General features: G+C 42.0%; 1 protein-coding gene across 3 annotated transcripts in view; it reads right to left on the bottom strand.

The window, feature by feature from the left end:
• Nucleotides 1–18,086, bottom strand: part of TAFA5 (TAFA chemokine like family member 5) — a 326,350-nt gene that overhangs the window by 52,246 nt on the left and 256,018 nt on the right. For 2 of the 3 annotated variants that reach the window (XM_035126718.2, XM_035126719.2), the window contains exon 3: nucleotides 12,472–13,384. In XM_035126718.2, the coding sequence (XP_034982609.2) occupies nucleotides 13,029–13,384 (356 nt within the window). In that variant the 3' untranslated portion in view covers nucleotides 12,472–13,028. Of the gene's footprint in view, nucleotides 1–12,471; nucleotides 13,385–18,086 lie in introns of those variants that run through there. The other variant, XM_035126720.2, reaches the window with a different exon arrangement.

Genomic DNA, 18,086 nt, shown 5'->3' with positions numbered 1-18,086 from the left:
GGATGATCCTAACAATGTACAATGTACATGAATCAGATATCTTTCATAGCCAATGGACAGACACATATGGAAACAAGCTGAGTAAGGATCTTCCTTCATTCCCTCTTTAATGGGTCTGTCACCTGGGCACTTTTACTCAGCATGCAAGGAGTTGTTGGTTCTGGTATTGGTCCAACCAAAAGGCTGTGGCATGGGGATGGGGCAGCCAAGTGAGGAATTCACTGGGTAGCTATGGCATGGACTCCCAAACTCCTAAACCATTGTAATACAGTATATCATATGCAGGATTGTGTAAATAAGTCCATTTTTATAAAGGCACTGTGATATCAAAATGATGGCAAAATCATGCACAGTGGTACCTCAGTTTTCAAACAGCTTAGTTAATGAACAACTTGGAACCCAAACACTACAAAACCGGAAGTAGGTTTTCAAACTTTTTTTTGGAAAGCCAAATGTGCTCCGTTTTGAATCCCCCTGTGTTTCCTGTTGCACGGCTCATTTGCACCCCCCCCAATTGTAATTCAAGCCTTTCATTTCCGATTGCAGATATTTGGAGCTTTTGTTTTTGCTATTTATTTTGTGTTTTTTGTTTTGAGGCTTTTTCAATTAATTTGTTTTTGCCCAGTTCAGCTACTGATTGATTGATTGATTGATTGATTGATTCATTCATTCATTGTGTGACTGTGGAAATGGATAAAAAAAAACACCATCCAACAATGACTATCATCAGTGCAGGTAAGAAAAAAATATTTAGTTTTTATCATCTGCAATACTGTTTTACTTAGTTTACAGTACAGTACATTGATTATTGCTTTCATTTTATGGATCAATGGTCTCGTTGGACAGTAAAATTCATGTTAAATTGCTGTTTTAGGGGTTATTTTTAAAAGTCTGGAACGGATTAATCCGTTTTGCATTACTTTCTATGGGAAAGCGCACCTTGGTTTTAGAATGCTTTGGTTTTGGAACGGACTTCCTGAACGGATTACGTTTGAGAACCAAGGTACCACTTTACAGGGTATTTAAAGTTTTTCACCAATAATAGATTGTGTGATTGTTGTTCAGCTATTATAGATTTTAAACCCCCATACATGAATTCAAGGAGAAAGTAGACGAATTCAAGGATATATGCACAAGAATTCAATGAGGAAAATCACATGTACCGTGTGATTTAATAGTAGGGATTCTGGGATCGTTGGAAATCATTTGCATTATAAACATATCCAAAGTCAGTTCGGAAATGATGACTTATATACAGAAGTAATGAAAACATATTTAGTCAAAACACACCACTCAGCATTTTTCATACTAATGAAATAGCAAGAACCATGTAAAAATTTTTTAAAAAATCACATATTTCTCTAGACAGACCGAGAGTACCTCTGATGTTATATTCATTTCAGTTTTTGAAAGGAAACACTTATCCTATATCTTTGAGTAAGCACAAAATGAAGTTTGGTTGTTTTGTTTTTTAAAACATAACAGATCTTTGGGGAGATGCTTGTAAGTAATAAGCATTTCTTTCTAGACACAGATTTATGAGGCTATTCATGGACTAATGCATAACAGAATCTGCACTGCAATTTTGCTAATGTAATGTGTTGGCTATTTTGGAAATGTCCATATTGTGCATAATTTGTACTTTATTGACTACATTTGAAAACTTCCCTAACCTTGCAATCTCTTCTCATTTGCATTTCTGAGCAAATTAAAGTTAGAGGGGGGGGACATATATACCAATATTCAAACAAAGTCGTATGGATAATTTGAAAATGTTCCTTTGACCTCTTATATAGTTAGGAGTCAATAAATTAGTGAGGGTTGCAGGGGGGGGGAGTTTGGCACTTTTGTACCAGTACTGGGATTTATTTATTTTCTTCATTTATATTATACCCCCTCTTTAAAAGTCGTCTCACAAAGTGGATTAAGTGCCGAACCTACTGGAAATCCAGTAGCAGTGACAACATTTCCCATTGCTCCCTGTGCGTAGAGCTGGGGAAACCTTTCCCATGGACTGACCAGCAGTTTCTAAGAAAGTGAAATATTTCCTTGAACCTGCTTTGGGCAAAGAAAGTGGCAGAATCAGCAGTGGAGGAAATGCAAGGAAAAATACATGGCCTAAAAATAGATGCTTCAAGCAATGTAACCTCCCAGTGATTCCACTGGTCCACTGCTGCAAGTTGCCAAGACCGCTGAATATATATCTCACTGAGCTTGTTGTGGCCATGAGTCACCCATCTGAGTACATATCTTACCTTCAGGTAAAAACAACAAAGAATCTTGTGGCACTCACAAAACTAACAAATTCATCACGGCGTACTTTGTCATGTGCACCTGATGTTGTGCACCTGTCCATTCATACATTTGTTAGGCTTTAGCATGCCACAAGATAGTTCATTATTTTTTTGCTACAAGAACCAAACATGACTACCTTCCTGGAAATGTTTGCAATGGAAGGTACCTTCAGGTGTGGTTGATTGTGGCATCTTATTTAGTTTGGGGAGGAGAGGTAGAGGGTGATAATATTATAAAGTGCCCTAGATGTTGGTGGGGTAGGTGGGGATGGCATGGGGTAATTTTTGTTCTAGAGTAGGTTTTGTGTCCGGAATTTCTCTTTTTGAAATATGGCAACCCTAAATATTGGGGTCCTTTAGAATAGATGACTGGCATTTGTATTTATTAATTACTGCATGCTGCTATTTTTGATAAATGTATTGCAACTTATTATATTGTTGCAATTTATTTTAGTAATATTGTGCTGTTTAAAATTCATAAGATTCTTGCAAATTTCTTGTTTGAACCTTATAAAAACAGGTTGTGTTGCTGCTACATCCCCTCCCCAGGTGTTTATTCCTCCTAAAGGTAAAGGGACCCCTGACCATTAGGTCCAGTAGCGGACGACTCTGGGGTTGTGACGCTCATTTCGCTCTATAGGCCAGGGGAGCTGGCGTTTGTCCGCAAACAGCTTCCAGGTCAAGTGGCCAGCATGACTAAGCTGCTTCTGGCGAACCAGAGCAGCACACAGAAACGCTGTTTACCTTTCCACCGGAGCGGTACCTATTTATCTACTTGCACTTTGAGGTGCTTTTGAACTGCTAGGTTGGCAGGAACAGGGACCGAACAATGGGAGCTCACCCCATTGTGGGGATTCGAACCGTGGACCTTCTGATCTGCAAGCCCTAGGCTCTGTGATTTAACCCACAGCGCCATCCGCATCCCCATTTAGCAGTAGGAGGGATTCAATGTGTTACTGCTAGGTCATTCAATGTGTTACTGGTAGGTATTTAAAATGCAAATATGATGGTTCTTACTTTTTTGAATGCCTACTCAAGCACCAGGAGAAGCAGGCTCTCTCTCTCTCTCTCTCTCTCTCTCTCTCTCTCTCTCTCTCTCTCTCTCTCTCTCTCTCCACACACACATAGCGGTACCTTGGTTTACAACCAACCATAATCCGTTCTGGAGGTCCATTTGTAAACCAAAACAGGTTGTAACTCAAGGCGCACTTTTGCCAATGGGGGCTCAAAAAAAAAAAAAAGGTAATCCAAAACGTATGCAAACCAAGATGTAAGCAAATCAAGGTACCCCCCCTCTCTGTGTGTTTGTGTGTATATATGAGAGAGTTCAAAAGTCACAATTCAGTAGCAACAGATGAAAAATATACAGTGGTACCTCGAGTCACAGATGCTTCAGGTTACAGACACTTCAGGTTACAGACTCCGCTAACCCAGGAATAGTACCATGGGTTAAGAACTTTGCTTCAGGATGAGAACAGAAATCGCACGGCGGTGGCGCAGCAGCAGCGAGAGGCCCCATTAGCTAAACAATTTCAGGTTAAGAACGGATCTCCAGAACGAATTAAGTTCTTAACCCGAGGTACCGCTGTACTTATGATGGACTCAGAGAGTGGCCTGGCATTCAGAAGCCTAGACCATATTGTGTTTTCCGACATCTACATGTGTACATCCACACAGCAGCAGTCCCCAGCCCTACCAACACAATCCATCTGCAGCATAAAAAGGTGTGGGTAGACTGCATATTCTCAGTATACTTTAATTGCTTATTATAAAGTTTTATAATTTGCCTTATCTATCAGATGGTCTCCAAAAGTGTACAGAAACAAATTATAGTACAAACAGAATAAAAAGAAATAAGGTGTGTGGACAGAAAGCAAACAAAGCACCAGCAATAATAAGTAGAAGACTAGGTATCAACAACATAATGCCTACTTTCCTATCCCCCCCAAAAAAATATTTAGGAAAATGTAACTGATTTTAAAAAGGTGAAGGACCCCTGACAGCTAACTCCAGTCGTGAACGACTCTGGGGTTGCGGCGCTCATCTCGCTTTACTGGCCGAGGGAGCCAGTGTTTGTCCGCAGACAGTTTTTTCCGGTTCATGTGGCCAGCATGACTAAGCTGCTTCTGGCAAAACCAGAGCAGCGCACGGAAACGCCATTTACCTTCTCGCCGGAGTGGTACCTATTTATCTACTTGCACTTTTGGGTTTGCTTTCGAACTGCTAGGTTGGCAGGAGCTGGGACCGAGCAATGGGAGCTCACCCCATCACGAGGATTCAAACCACCAACCTTCCAATCAGCAAGCCCAAGGCTCAGTGGTTTAGACCACAGCGCCACCCACGTCCCCTGTAACCGATTTTACCTGCTGCATAAAAGAGAATACAATGGGAGGTAGACAGTATGTTTGCATAAGGCATTCTATACTTGAAGTGCCGCTACGGAAAAGGCCTTATCCCTGATGACAGCACACCAAACCTCCCAGGAGCATGTCCTTCATTCATGATCTCAACAAACAAGAAGGTTCATACAGGAAAAGTGGGTCCTTCTGAGACTCAGGCCCAGAGCTATTTAGGTCTTTATAGGTGAAAACCAGCACATGGAATTCTTTAACCTCTTTAAGAACCAGCCAGATATGCTCAGTATGTCAGGTCCCATATAATAGCCAGGCCAATCTATTCTGAACCAAGTGGACTTTGCCAGATTTCCTCCAATAGCCCTCTTCCACCACCCCATCTTGACCCTGTCCTGAGTATCCCTTGATCTTCAGGAGAGGTTTTTTGGGAAGCACAGCGGACTACAATCGAAGCTTCTTTCTGCATAGGCAGAAGCATGAGATACAACCCCCTGACTTCAACATCAGAGCTCACCTTGAAGCACATAAAGGTAAAAGTAGATGTAGGAACACCATGGCCAAACTTGAATCAGATACGTCAATTGCTACTTCCACTAAAGTAGCAAAACAATAAAATACTTCCTACCCTCCAGGGCTTAATTTGAGGCAAGACTTGAGTGAATGCCAGGCCTTACTCCAAGAACTTGTCAAGGACCATAAGGCCTCTGAGCATGTGCCAAGTATCTTTCTTTTGTTTAGCAAGATTTAGGCAGGAGTCAGATATAGTCGATTCAATTTCATTGCCTAAGCCAATACCACTCACATTCTGTAACCAATGAAAGTTGTGGCCTTTACTTGCCCATTAACCTAAAATACCGTGTCCAATTATTCAACATATGGGGGAGGCTTCGGGGCCTTGACGTGCAAGATCTATATAATGCTGAATAATAATAATAAATTTTAAAGCGGTTTACATAACATTCATTTAACATCACAATGCTAAAACAGATTTTAGAAATTGTAGAGATGATGAAATTAAACAAACTGATATAAAATCAACAAGTTAAAAAAAACAAATACATGCGAAAAAATCGCTTGCCTGGTTAGGTTTAGCAACAAGAAATATTTCCCACAGGTGTGACAGACCAAGGCATGTGCTTCATATTAAAAGACAGGGAATTTCAGAGAAACGCATACCGGTACTTAGAAACTGAATAGGAGTATAGCATCTAGATCAAGGGAAGTAATAGTACCACTTTATTCTGCTCTGGTCAGACCTCACCTGGAGTACTGTGTCCAGTTCTGGGCACCACAGTTCAAGAAGGATACTGACAAACTGGAACGTGTCCAGAAGAGGGCAACCAAAATGGTCAAAGGCCTGGAAACAATGCCTTATGAGGAACGGCTTAGGGAGCTGGGTATGTTTAGCCTGGAGAAGAGAAGGTTAAGGGGTGATATGAAAGCCATGTTCAAATATATAAAAGGATGTCACACAGAGGAGGGAGAAAGGTTGTTTTCTGCTGCTCCAGAGAAGCGGACACAGAGCAATGGATTCAAGCTACAAGAAAGAAGATTCCACCTAAACATTAGGAAGAACTTCATGACAGTAATAGCTGTTCGGCAGTGGAATTTGTTGCCAAGGAGTGTGGTGGAGTCTCCTTCTTTGGAGGTGTTTTCTGCTTGGCAGGGGGTTGGACTGGATGGCCCATGTGGTCTCTTCCAACTCTATGATTCTATGAATAAAATCCCTTGCAAACCTTAGAATAAACTATTCAGGAAGCTTATATCTAGACTTGTCTTCGATGTCCTCCTTTTTCATTTAGCATAAGTACCGGTAGCATATACGTACCAGTTACTAGATAATTAACAATTAATTACTAATCCTGAGAATTATGCTGATCACCCACTGACAACCTTGTGGGCAAGAAGAATAAAGCTGTAAAATAAAATGTTTCAAGAGCATACTATTAAACAGAGGCTTGGAGCAAAAAGTTTGCACTGGAACTTTTGATTGGCTCTGTGATCTATGCATGTGCAATGAAAACTGACTTAATCCTATAGGGGATGAAGAACAGCTGTAAATCGTAAGCCCATGGCCAGAACCATTTTGCCTGCAGGATATATGTACTCAAAAAAAGGCAACGGAAAAGATTAATACTGTATTTTCAAACTTAGTATTAACATCTCATCACTTTTACATATTTTGACATGGGTGCACCCTTTGCTGATCATTAAAGTAATATTACATAAAGAGATAGCTTTATTTTATGGAGCATCGGGGATTTGAATGAATATGTAGAATTAGCAAGACGTTCAAGTTAATACCGCAGCTATCTCAGCAACTGGAGGTGTCTTTTTTGACATTTTAATCTCAACAATTCAACAGATCACTCTGTAGATTTGTTTCTGCAAAGCGGGTTCTCCTTCATGGAGAGCACGTGTTGTGGTTGGGGCCTAGCAAGAAGCCCCTCTGCTGTTGGGTGGGATCGTTTAGATGGCCACGCTTGTGATTGGGGCTGCTGGGTTGTTGGGTAGATTTATATGTTGCAGGTTTGATGGACAGCCCAGAGTCTATACAGTGGTGCCTCGACTTACGAATTTAATCCGTTCCGAAGGCACCTTCGTAGGTCGAAAAATTCGTAAGTCGAAAAGCGCCATTGGATTTCCCATAGGAATGCACTGGAAATGGAAAAATTCATCAAGTAGAAAAAAAACCCTATCTAAAACTGCTGTGGTTTCCATTCGGATGTCGAAAAAATCGTAAGCGCGCGGCCATTTGCCCCATTCATAAGTCGAAAAATTCGGTTGCCGAGTCGTTCATAAGTCGAGGTACCACTGTGTATTTGTTGCTCTCAGCGCCATACTTTCTCTTTCATTGAGCCCCCCCCCTTGAATTAGGTTTTGTGTTGACCTTGCTATGCCTGTCATGGGGTCATCTGCTTTTGGGGAATGGGCCTGGTAGGAATTTTTCCCATTTGGCTGATTGGCTGGTGCCACTTGGTTTTGCCTACTGCGTAGCAAATCGTCACAACTTGTAAGGTTGCGGTTAGGCATTGGCTAATAAATTGTTTGGTGGAGGGATCAGGATTGGCTGTGCCGGCCCCTCCAATGGATTGCTGTAGGGGAAGTGGTTGGGTGCACCTGCCCCTACAATGCTGCTGCGCGCGGGGAATTCCGTTAAAGGAATCCAGGGGCTCGCCATGCTTTTGTCTGTACCCCCTACAAGGGGCTAGGGCCATGCAAGAGCCCCTGGGAGCATTTGGGGAGAGGCGAGGGTCTGTCCCCCGGCTCCATTCTCTCCCCAAAAAGTTTGCCTAGCACTGACTTCCGCAGGCGGGCAGATGTCAGATAGTTGGAACCCATGCCTAAGCAACCACTCACATTTTTCTATTTAAATAAAGTTGTGGCCAAAATTATGCCAAAAAAACCTTAAACTTAAATTTCTGTGTGAAGTGTGATTTATTTGGGGTGTCTTGGGGGACCTCTACACGCAATAGCTGACCTTTGGTGCCGTTTTTTTTTCTTTTTGAACTGGTTGATGGATTGTGTTAATGCCACTTTATAAACTAATCTCCACCCCAAAACACACACGAAAGAGTCAAGTACTGAAGATAATTCAGCATGATAAGAGACCATATGCAGTGGTATACAGTTGTACCTTGGGTCTCAAACTTAATCCATTCCGGGAGTCGATTCGACTCCCAAAACCGTTTGAAAACCAAGGCATGGCTTCCGATTGGCTGCAATAGCTTTCTGCACTCAAGCGGAAGCCACGTCAGATGTTTGGCTTCCAAAAACCAGAACACCTACTTGCGGGTTTGTGACGTTTGGGAGCCGATTTGTTCAGCAACTGAGCCGTTTGGGAACCAAGGTTTGCTGTATATAAAAAAAGCTGAAGATACTTGGGATTAAACCTGAGAAATGCAAAGCATGCCATTTATAACTGAGCTGAAGGATTCTCTCTCTCTCTCTCTCTCTCTCTCTCTCTCTCTCTCTCTCTCACACACACACACACACACACACCAGTAGTCATTGAACCATTGTCCCAGGGAGAGCTATGTGATCTTAGTTCAGGCCCCCATCCATCCAAAAGAGCTATTGTTCCACTGAGTTTCAGATTGGATGGCAGGTCCCTCAACCATTCCAAGTTAAACAGGACATCCTGGAATTACAGGAGCCATCCTGGCTTCTGATTGGATCCTGGGATGTCCCTTTTTTTTGGCCAGTGTTCCGGAATGAATCAGCTGGCTCCTGCGAGAGCTCGGGACCAAAAATACGAGTGATCAGTGGGATGTTAGAGGGTATGGGATACCAATGCAAATATTTGTGTGATCAGATTGAGATTTCTTCCAGGATTGTAACAGCTATCCATTTGGGCCTTATATCGGAAACATCTTTCTTTCTTTCTTTCTTTCTTTCTTTCTTTCTTTCTTTCTTTCTTTCTTTCTTTCTTTCTTTCTCCCTTTCCATTATTTAATGGAGATAATTATTACTCCTTTATAGTAATTGACATTGAAAACAAAACGTTTTGCAGGTGAAGTCACTGTTGTCCATGGAGGCGCAGGTCAATTCTGTGTCCAGGGCAGCTGTTTATCAGCTCCATCTGGTACGCAGGCTGAGACCCTACCTGCCCGCGGACTGTCTCACCAGAGTAGTGCATGCTCTGGTTATCTCCCGCTTGGACTACTGTAACACGCTCTACGTGGGACTACCTTTGAAGGTGACCCGGAAACTGCAATTAATCCAGAATGCGGCAGCTAGACTGGTGACTGGGAGTGGCCGCCGAGACCACATAACACCAGTCTTGAAAGACCTACATTGGCTTCCAGTATGTTTCTGAGCACAAGTCAAAGTGTTGGTGCTGACCTTTAAAGCCCTAAACGGCCTCAGTCCAGTACACCTGAAGGAGCGTCTCCACCCCCATCGTTCTGCCCGGACACTGAGATTTAGCGCCGAGGGCCTTCTGGTGTTTCCCTCGCTACGAGAAGCCAAGTTACAGGGAACCAGGCAGAGGGCCTTCTCGGTAGTGGCGCCCACCCTGTGGAATGCCCTCCCACCAGAGGTCAAAGAGAATAACAATTATCAGACCTTTAGAAGGCATCTTAAGGCAGCCCTGTTTAGGGAAGCTTTTAATGTTTGATGGATTTCTGTATTTTAATGTTTTGTTGGAAGCCGCCCAGAGTGGCTGGGGGAACCCGGCCAGATGGGCGGGGTATAAATAATAAATTATTATTGTTGTTGTTGTTGTTGTTTGAAGTAGGATTATAGTTCTGGCAGATTTTGCTGACACCCACCCCCAGGTGCAGATAACTGATTACTGATATAAAGTGGTAAGAAAAACGTGTTTATTTCCAAATCTGCCACCATTTAGAATGGAGGTGAGTATGGAGGCAACTCCCTATGTTTTATCTAACTGAGCCCATAGATTTATTTATTTGGGGTTGGGCTTGTATGGAATAGTAGCAAAAGAAAATTCACTTGGATTTCAGTTAGTAGAAACGAACTACAGTATCATAAAGCTGATGGTAAGGAACAAATTACCTTTCCCACCCAACCAGCATGTCATTTATATTAATAGTGGGGGATGCTAAGTTGCTCTGTGTGTAAGTAAACTCTATTAAGAAAGTCACATCCCTTGGTGAAGCTGGATCCTTAGTAAATTTTACTAGCCAAGCACTGAGCTCTGTGTCAGAGTAATTACACCCTTTATCTACTGTGAGCTCTCTTTTAGCTTCTTCGTACTCCTTAATTTCCCACTTCAGCCAATTTAGCAGTAAAATCGCAGAAGTTGAAAAAGGTTAGCTGCTGAGGAACTGGAGCATGAATGTTCTGTTAAGCGCCATGCCTTATAATCGCATCATGTAAAAGAAGGAATTAATTAAGTACAATTAAGTAGTGATGGATCATTGACAATATATATACACTTTGGTGCTAGAATTAATCTCCCCTATAACACCAACAGAATAGTACATTTTTTGCTTTGAAAACACTGCCAAGTTATATCCCTGAAACGTGAAAAGGAGAAGCCCTCTGTCACATCTTCCTTTTACCCTAAGCTAAACAATCCAAAATGTTGGATCCTTTTCTCGTTGGAGAGTTGCTCCAACTCCTCAGTCATTTTGGTCGCCCTTTTCCCAACATATAAATTATCCTTTTTGAGGCGAGGTGACAAGAACTGGACACAGTATTCCAAGTGAAGTCACACAGTAGATTTGTATAACATCATTATGATAAATTCAAGTTTAGTTGTTAAGACCCTTTCCGAATGATCCATTGGTTGGCATTTGCCTTTTCCATAGATGTCTTAATCAAGTTTGATACACTATGACCCCAATGTCTCTCTCATTCTTGGTCAGCCAGCAGAAATTCAGACCCCAGCAGCATACAGTATATGTAAAATTGGGATTTTTTATTTATTTTTTATTTACCCCAGTGTTCATCAGTTTATACTTGCTTATGTTGAGCTGCATTTGCCCATTTTGCTGCCCATTCACCCAGTTTGGAGTGATCCTTTCGGAGCTCCTTGCAATTCCTTTTTGCTTTAGCCACCCTGAACAAGTTCACTTCATCAGGAAACCCTGCTTCTCATCCCTGACGCTGGATCATTTATGATACAGTTAACAAGCACATCTCTCAAAACTTTGGGGGACAAATCTCTGTGGAACTCAGCTATAATAAAGACGAATGAGTGAAACCACAATATATAATTAATAGTCCATTGGGGGAAAAAGATACTGTACATAATATTCTCTGAGAACAAGTAGTAGAGTTTTCCTGGTGATAGTGGTATACTCACCAGGAAGAGGATGGGGCATGGCAGTGGTGAGATTAGGTGAGTTCAGTTTTGGTGGTAGCAGTATATCCACACGTCTCCAGGGCTGCCACTGTCAACCCAGGACTCCCTTGATATTGCTCGTACCTTGCCCCACTCCATCCTAGTCCCAATAACCACTGTTGCTGCTGCTTACCCCCCCCCCCCCGGCCGCCCCCCGCTGCTTTGGAGGAATAACAGAAAGCTTGTACAATGTGACCACCAAGCCAAACATGGTCCACCAGCCATACAACATACAGGCCCTCCACGCCCCCAAGACTCAATAAATATGTGTTGGGAAATAAAAACAAGGAAATTGTCAATTGCCTGGGAGGTCAGGCAACTGCTGAGGTGGACTCTGCTTGGTGATTCACCAGTTGGGTGCAAGACATGTCTAGGACTTTCATGGCTCTGGGGACCTTCTTCACATTGCACAATCCTGAATGAAGCCACAGCAGCAGCCAAAGATTTAAGGCCTTTCCCATGGCACTGTTCCAAATCCAGATCGCCCATTATTTGTGAAAAACAAAAAGGAAGAAAACAGAAGGACAAAGAACATGCCCATGTCTAGCTTGACCTTAAAAAGTGGGGCACACTGACTTCCTTTAAAGTTACTGCGACATTCCCTGGGGGTTTATACACTTGCAAATTTGCAAATTACAGTCATCTTGTCATTTTTAGACTCTAATGCTAGTTTCTCTTCACATATTATGATGATTCAGTTTTCACTGATTAGTTCTGCAACAAAATATGGCATGGAGCCAGTGGGATCAGGAATGCAAACACGAGTGAGCAACAATCAAAGGAAGTACATCTCAAGTAAATTTCCTGGGGAATGGGGAGCAGGTTGGCAATGAATATTGCCCTGGTCTAGTGAAACTAAGCTGTGTAAGCTGCTTTAGGGTGATTAAGCATCTGATGGACAGCCAGGATCAGGTGGGAAGTGAGGTGTAAAGACAGCAATATGGTCTTGCCAAATGCATAACTCAGAGAATGATTTCAGCCACATATTTGATACTGTGACATCTCCCTTAAACTTCCCTGGTCTGAATTATTTGCATTAATTAATTTATTTTTACATTTATATTTCAGTTTCCCACCTGAAGGTGCTCAGAACAGCTTACAGTCAAGATAATAATAAAAAGATCAAAATCATCATAAAACCGTATGAAAAGTTTCATCGGACACGTCGAGAATGCTAAAAAAGCAACCCAATTTTCCTCTAAAAGTTTCTTACGTAAAAAGCCAGCCACCAGTTTGACTTCTCCAAATGCCTAGAAATCTAACAACGTGGAACTTTGTAAGGCTTTTTAGGGTCAGACTTTCATAATCCAGATTCTAGCACCCAAACCGACACATTTCCAGTAACAGAAAACCTTATTTCAAACATTGGTGATGCCTTAGGCCAAATCTCATGGGGACATATATAGGAAAAGGTGCCTCAGATCCCGTTCTTTAAGTATAAGAGGAAAAGCACCACTCTGAATTTAGCCACTTACATAAAACTGGTGTCACGTGCTTCCAGAGTCTTATATTCAACAGAAGCTCTGGTGCCACACTATGGCACCACCTGAAGTATCTGAGCTGTCTTCAAAGGCCACCCCACATGCAGCAGGCAGGCGACAAGTTCCAGAGTGCACATGACAATGGCCAAGCATAACTTGTAAATACTGACAGATACCTAAGCATATTGGATTCCACACACATATTAATGGTGTGTTTGTGTGTGTGCGATTTATGGCTAAACGCCGGCTTGATGAGTGAAAAGTTATAGTTTAGGTGGAACGCAAAGCTATGCAAAGAACAGAAAAGGCTTACCGTAGTTGTCTTTATTCTGCCACCTGGTTGCGTACAGGTCCAGCCTGATCTATTGATTAGCAAATCACAGCCTTCTCCTTCTAAACATGGAAGCATTTCACACCACTGTTTTGTTTTTATAATGCGTGCTGTGGACAACAAAAGAGAGGGAAAAAGATCATAGAAAGTTCAGCTTATAGTTCACGTTTTCCTGTCCACAAGATTTGCTTATTTTGATAATTCATCAATGCTCCACTTCTATAAAATGCTTAACCAAGGTATAACTGTAGTATGGCCCTTCTCCTTGGGCACAACTATAAGGAGATTGAATTATGTTTCCTTCCATTTTAGATTAAATGTGTCCTTTCTGAACCCTAAATTGTGGTTGATCTTAACTGTGGTTGCTGAAACAGGTCAGTTCATCATTGAAGTATGAAGTTGGCTCGTTTCAACAAACCATAGGTCAGATTAATCACAGTTCATCCAGATATGGATGAAAAGGCAAGCTCTGGTTAACCCAAAATGGAAGCAAAAGCTTCGAAATTCTTCCTTGCAGTTGTGTTAGACGAAGGGTATGCATGTGAGTTGGAGCCCGAGGTGTTCCTTGCGAGCACAGCCAATGTGGCCATAATTAAATTCCACCACAACAATACAAAAAAAGTCTTTATGACACTCCGGGTCAGAGACCTTGAAATGACAGACGAGTGATCATATGGTCCTCGCTCAAAATAAGCTGCCCCAAGTTCAAGGGAGAAAGGGGCCGGCAGAGCCAGCGTACAAGATCAATCTCTGAAGAGGTGTAATCAATGAAGATGGATCTTTTGTTGGCTTCACCTCCATGCTGACCTCTCCTGTAAAGGCTGTGAAAGTGATATGGGCTCATAAGTGCCGAAAGCAGCTGAAATGCACCAATTACACCAGGGTGTGGATTTTCTTTCATGGAACCCACTTGGCTCCGGTTCGTGGATTTTACAGATCTAGTGAATGCATTCATCCATATTCTTTTGAAATGGTTTTTTTTAATTGGATTATTATGCAAATACAAACAAAGCAAAGAATACAGACATTTCTACTGAATACACAAAGAAAGAAAAAAGAAAACAGAACACAAACAGTAAAAAAAAAACATAAGTATAACACAAGGTAACTATAGTAGTCATCCCAGCATGCCATTTCTTTACCTGAATACCGACCCTTCTGGGGTGAATTTCTTTCTATTATACTTTTGGCTTTTGATTTTGACTTCCGTCAACCTCACAGTGGTTCATTTCCTATAACTAGTACCATTTCTCTGTGTTTCAATATATTCCTTATCTTGGTATAAGGAGACGTTTTCCCACTTACGGGTTTATTCTAAACACAACCAAACATTGCTTGTTGGACCTTGACTCGATAGGTAGGTATTTATACAATCCCATTCCTTCTGGATTATTTTATTTGACTTGTTCCTTAAGCCTTCAGTCAACTTAGCAAGTTCCAAGTACTCGCTCAATTTTTGTAGCCATTCTTCTTTATTTGGTATACGGTCTCCCTTCCAATACTTAGCTATTAACACACTAGCCGCCGTCACTGCATAGAAAAATAATTTTATCTTTCTTTTGGAATATTAACAGTTAGAATTCCAAGAAGAAATGATTCCAGTGTTTTTATGAAATGTAATTTTTAGTTTTTTCCCATTTCCTCATAGATTGTGTCCCAGAATTTTTTTATTCATGGGCATGACCAGCATTCATCCATATTCTTTTGTGTTTGTTTGAAACAAACAACCCTCACAACTTCCTCTCCTTCTTCATCAACTGTTGGGTTTGAATTATTCCTTTGCAAACAAGGCATTTTTCTTTATGCGTGTGTCGAGAACTTTGAAGTCAACATTATCATAGTGATAGATCTATGTCACAGCAAGTTATGATGCGTGGGGTTTTAAACATAGCTGTGTGGCAATCTGCTCTAGTAAGGCTTTTCTCTCCCATACGGTACAGGTAGCCCCCGTTTACGCATGTTCAATATGTGCGTGGTTGTGTATATGCACATTGCGCCAAACCCGGAAGTGGCCCAGAAATGTCATAAAGACATCACTGAAACATCACTAAAAGGGCAGAACAGGGGTGGGGGTGGGGCGGAACAGGGTGTTTACAGTCTTTTTCAATGGATTTCAATTATATACGACGTCATCCATGTGCACGGTGCCTTGGAACGTAACCCCTGGGTAAACCGGGGACTGCCTGTATAATTCCCCCCCTAGATGGAAAAACTGGCAGAAATAATGTCATAGTCCGTCATTACACACCACAGGTATATACTCTAAGTAAGAACAACAGTAAGTGGAAATCACCTGTGAACATTCGTGGGCAGGGAATCCAAATATATAGTAGGATCACATCTTACACTAGGGTGGCGCTATGGTCTAAACCATTGAGCATGCCGATCAGAGGGTCGGTGGTTTGAATCCCCGCGACGGGGTGAGCTCCCATTGCTCTGTCCTAGCTCCTGCCAACCTACCGGTAGCAGTTCGAAAGCACACCAGTGCAGGTAGATAAATAGGTACCACTGCAGCCAGATGGTAAACAGTGTTTATGTGCACTCTGGTTTCTGTCACAGTGTTGTGTTCCGCCAGAAGCAGTTTAATCATGCTGGCCACATGACCCAGAAAGCTGTCTGTGGACAAATGCTGGCACCCTCGGCCTGAAAGCGAGATGAGCACCACAACCCTATAGTCGCCTTTGACTGAACTTAACCGTCCAGGGGTCCTATGTTCTGGAGAATTGCTCATAAAGGCAAAATCGCATGAAGTCAGATCCTTGAACCACTGTCACGTGACCATCTCTATCTTTCTGAATCTGGCATGCAAAGTGCGCCTTGCCCTCCACCTTGCTTACCAGGCTCTGGAAAGCTCTCTTGTGGGAACTACCCAGAGCCTAGAAAGTAAGGCAGAGGGCTTAAACATTTTTGCCATGGCAGGAAAACCTGGCACAGAAAGAACTTTTTATGCTCTCTGTCTTGCTTACTGGGCTTTGAGAGCTGCCCGTTTGGACAGTGGAGGCTCTCGCAAGATCTCAGACAGCCCTTTCTGATAGTTTCTCTACCCACCCACTTCCTTTTGGCCACACACATAAAGCCGCGATCACAAATGTAAAATCTGTGTGAGCTGCGACCCTGCTGCATTATTCTAATGTTTAAAGGAAAAAAATATAGCAGACTATGGCAGTACCTTGGTTCTCAAACTTAATCCGTTCCGAAAGTCCAGTCCAAAACCAAAGCGTTCAAAAAACCAAGGCGCGCTTTCCCATAGAAAGTAATGCAAAATGGATGAATCCGTTCCAGACTTTTAAACACAACCCCCAAAACAGCAATTTAACATGAAGTTTACTAACGAGACCATGGATCCATTAAATGAAAGCAATAATCAATGTACTGCAGTCACACAATCAATCAATCAGTCCATCCATCAGTAGCTGAACTGGTTTCCACACAGTCACAAAAACAAAACAAAAAGAGCCACAAAAACAAAAATGCAAAATAAATAGCAAAAACAGACAGACCTCATCATAACACTCAAAACGGAAGTGTGGCACCCAAAACAGAAGTGTAACACTCAAAATGGAGCACTTCCGGCTTCTTAAAAAGTTTGTGAACCGGAACACTTACTTCCGGGTTTGCGCTGTTTGGGTTCCAAGTTGTTTGAGTGCCAAGGTGTATGAGAACCAAGGTACCACTATATTTAATTCCTTGTATTGAACCATCATATTTAGCTGTGACTAATAAGGACTTCTTGCATTTACTGTTTACATGTAAAGTATGAATGGCAAGGATATTAATGCAGGGTTGATAGCGATCTGTTCCATTATTTGTTTATTTAAGAAGGAGAGTGAAATCCCCTTCCTCTGAAGATCTGGACAAAGCAAAACACCCAGCTTTGTTTTGAAAATGCTATGACACTTAAACTGGGCTATGATTACGAGAACAGGATTAAGACAGAATATGTGAGTGAACATGTGCACACACGTATTTATCAGGTTTTTGTACTTTCTGTCACCCACCTTTGATATGAATTTATACGCTAAAATCTGTCGGCAACCATGGGAACTCCGTTTGCAAAGTCTCCTGAAGGCACAATATTGATAAAACCACGAGCCTGCTTCAGATATTTCTCTCTGTACAAAGCTGCCAAGTTTTCGCTTTTCTCGCGAGGAAGCCTATTCAGCATAAGGGAAAATCCCTGTAAAAAAGGGATAACTTGGCAGCTATGTCTCTGTAACGTTTCATGAAGGCGCAAAGTTTATGAAACCACTGGCCTGTTTCAAATTAACACTTCCAATTGATATCGAAATCAGCTGACCACCTAGCATGAATAAGCTAGGCCACGAGGGCCTGCATGAGATTTTGAAACTCTGAAGAGAATATCTCCCAAACTGTTGAAATCCTAGTTTTCGGGAAAAGAACAAATAAGAGTCAGATAGCTTCAGGGTAGTTAGTTTTTACTGTCTAACAAGGGATGTTAATTGAATGCTTGCCTCTGGAGAGAAATCTTTGTCAGGAATCACTGTGCTCTGTTTCCATCCCCTGCTGTTCCGCTCTGCTGTATTCAATTAGTGTACTGGAAGCAAAGTAAAATTTAAACTGATCTCTGACATGCCAGCAGAAACCACTACAGTACAGGGATCAGGTTTTGGGGGACATCTTGCTTTGTTGCCAATATGCTGGGGATGTCAGAGTTAATGGGAGCCAGAGGAAACGGGTAGTGGAGGTATCGCAGGAGCATGGGAGAGAAGTACTACAAGTAAAAGTAGCAAGAAATATTGAATATTGGATTCAAAAGGCCCCCCCCCCAAAAGTGAAAAACGAAAATGTCAT

Source organism: Zootoca vivipara, chromosome 10 (assembly GCF_963506605.1).
Source record: "Zootoca vivipara chromosome 10, rZooViv1.1, whole genome shotgun sequence".
Lineage (NCBI taxonomy): Eukaryota > Metazoa > Chordata > Lepidosauria > Squamata > Lacertidae > Zootoca > Zootoca vivipara.
Note: the sequence above shows the minus strand (reverse complement) of the source record. Positions and strands in the feature narration are given on the sequence as shown.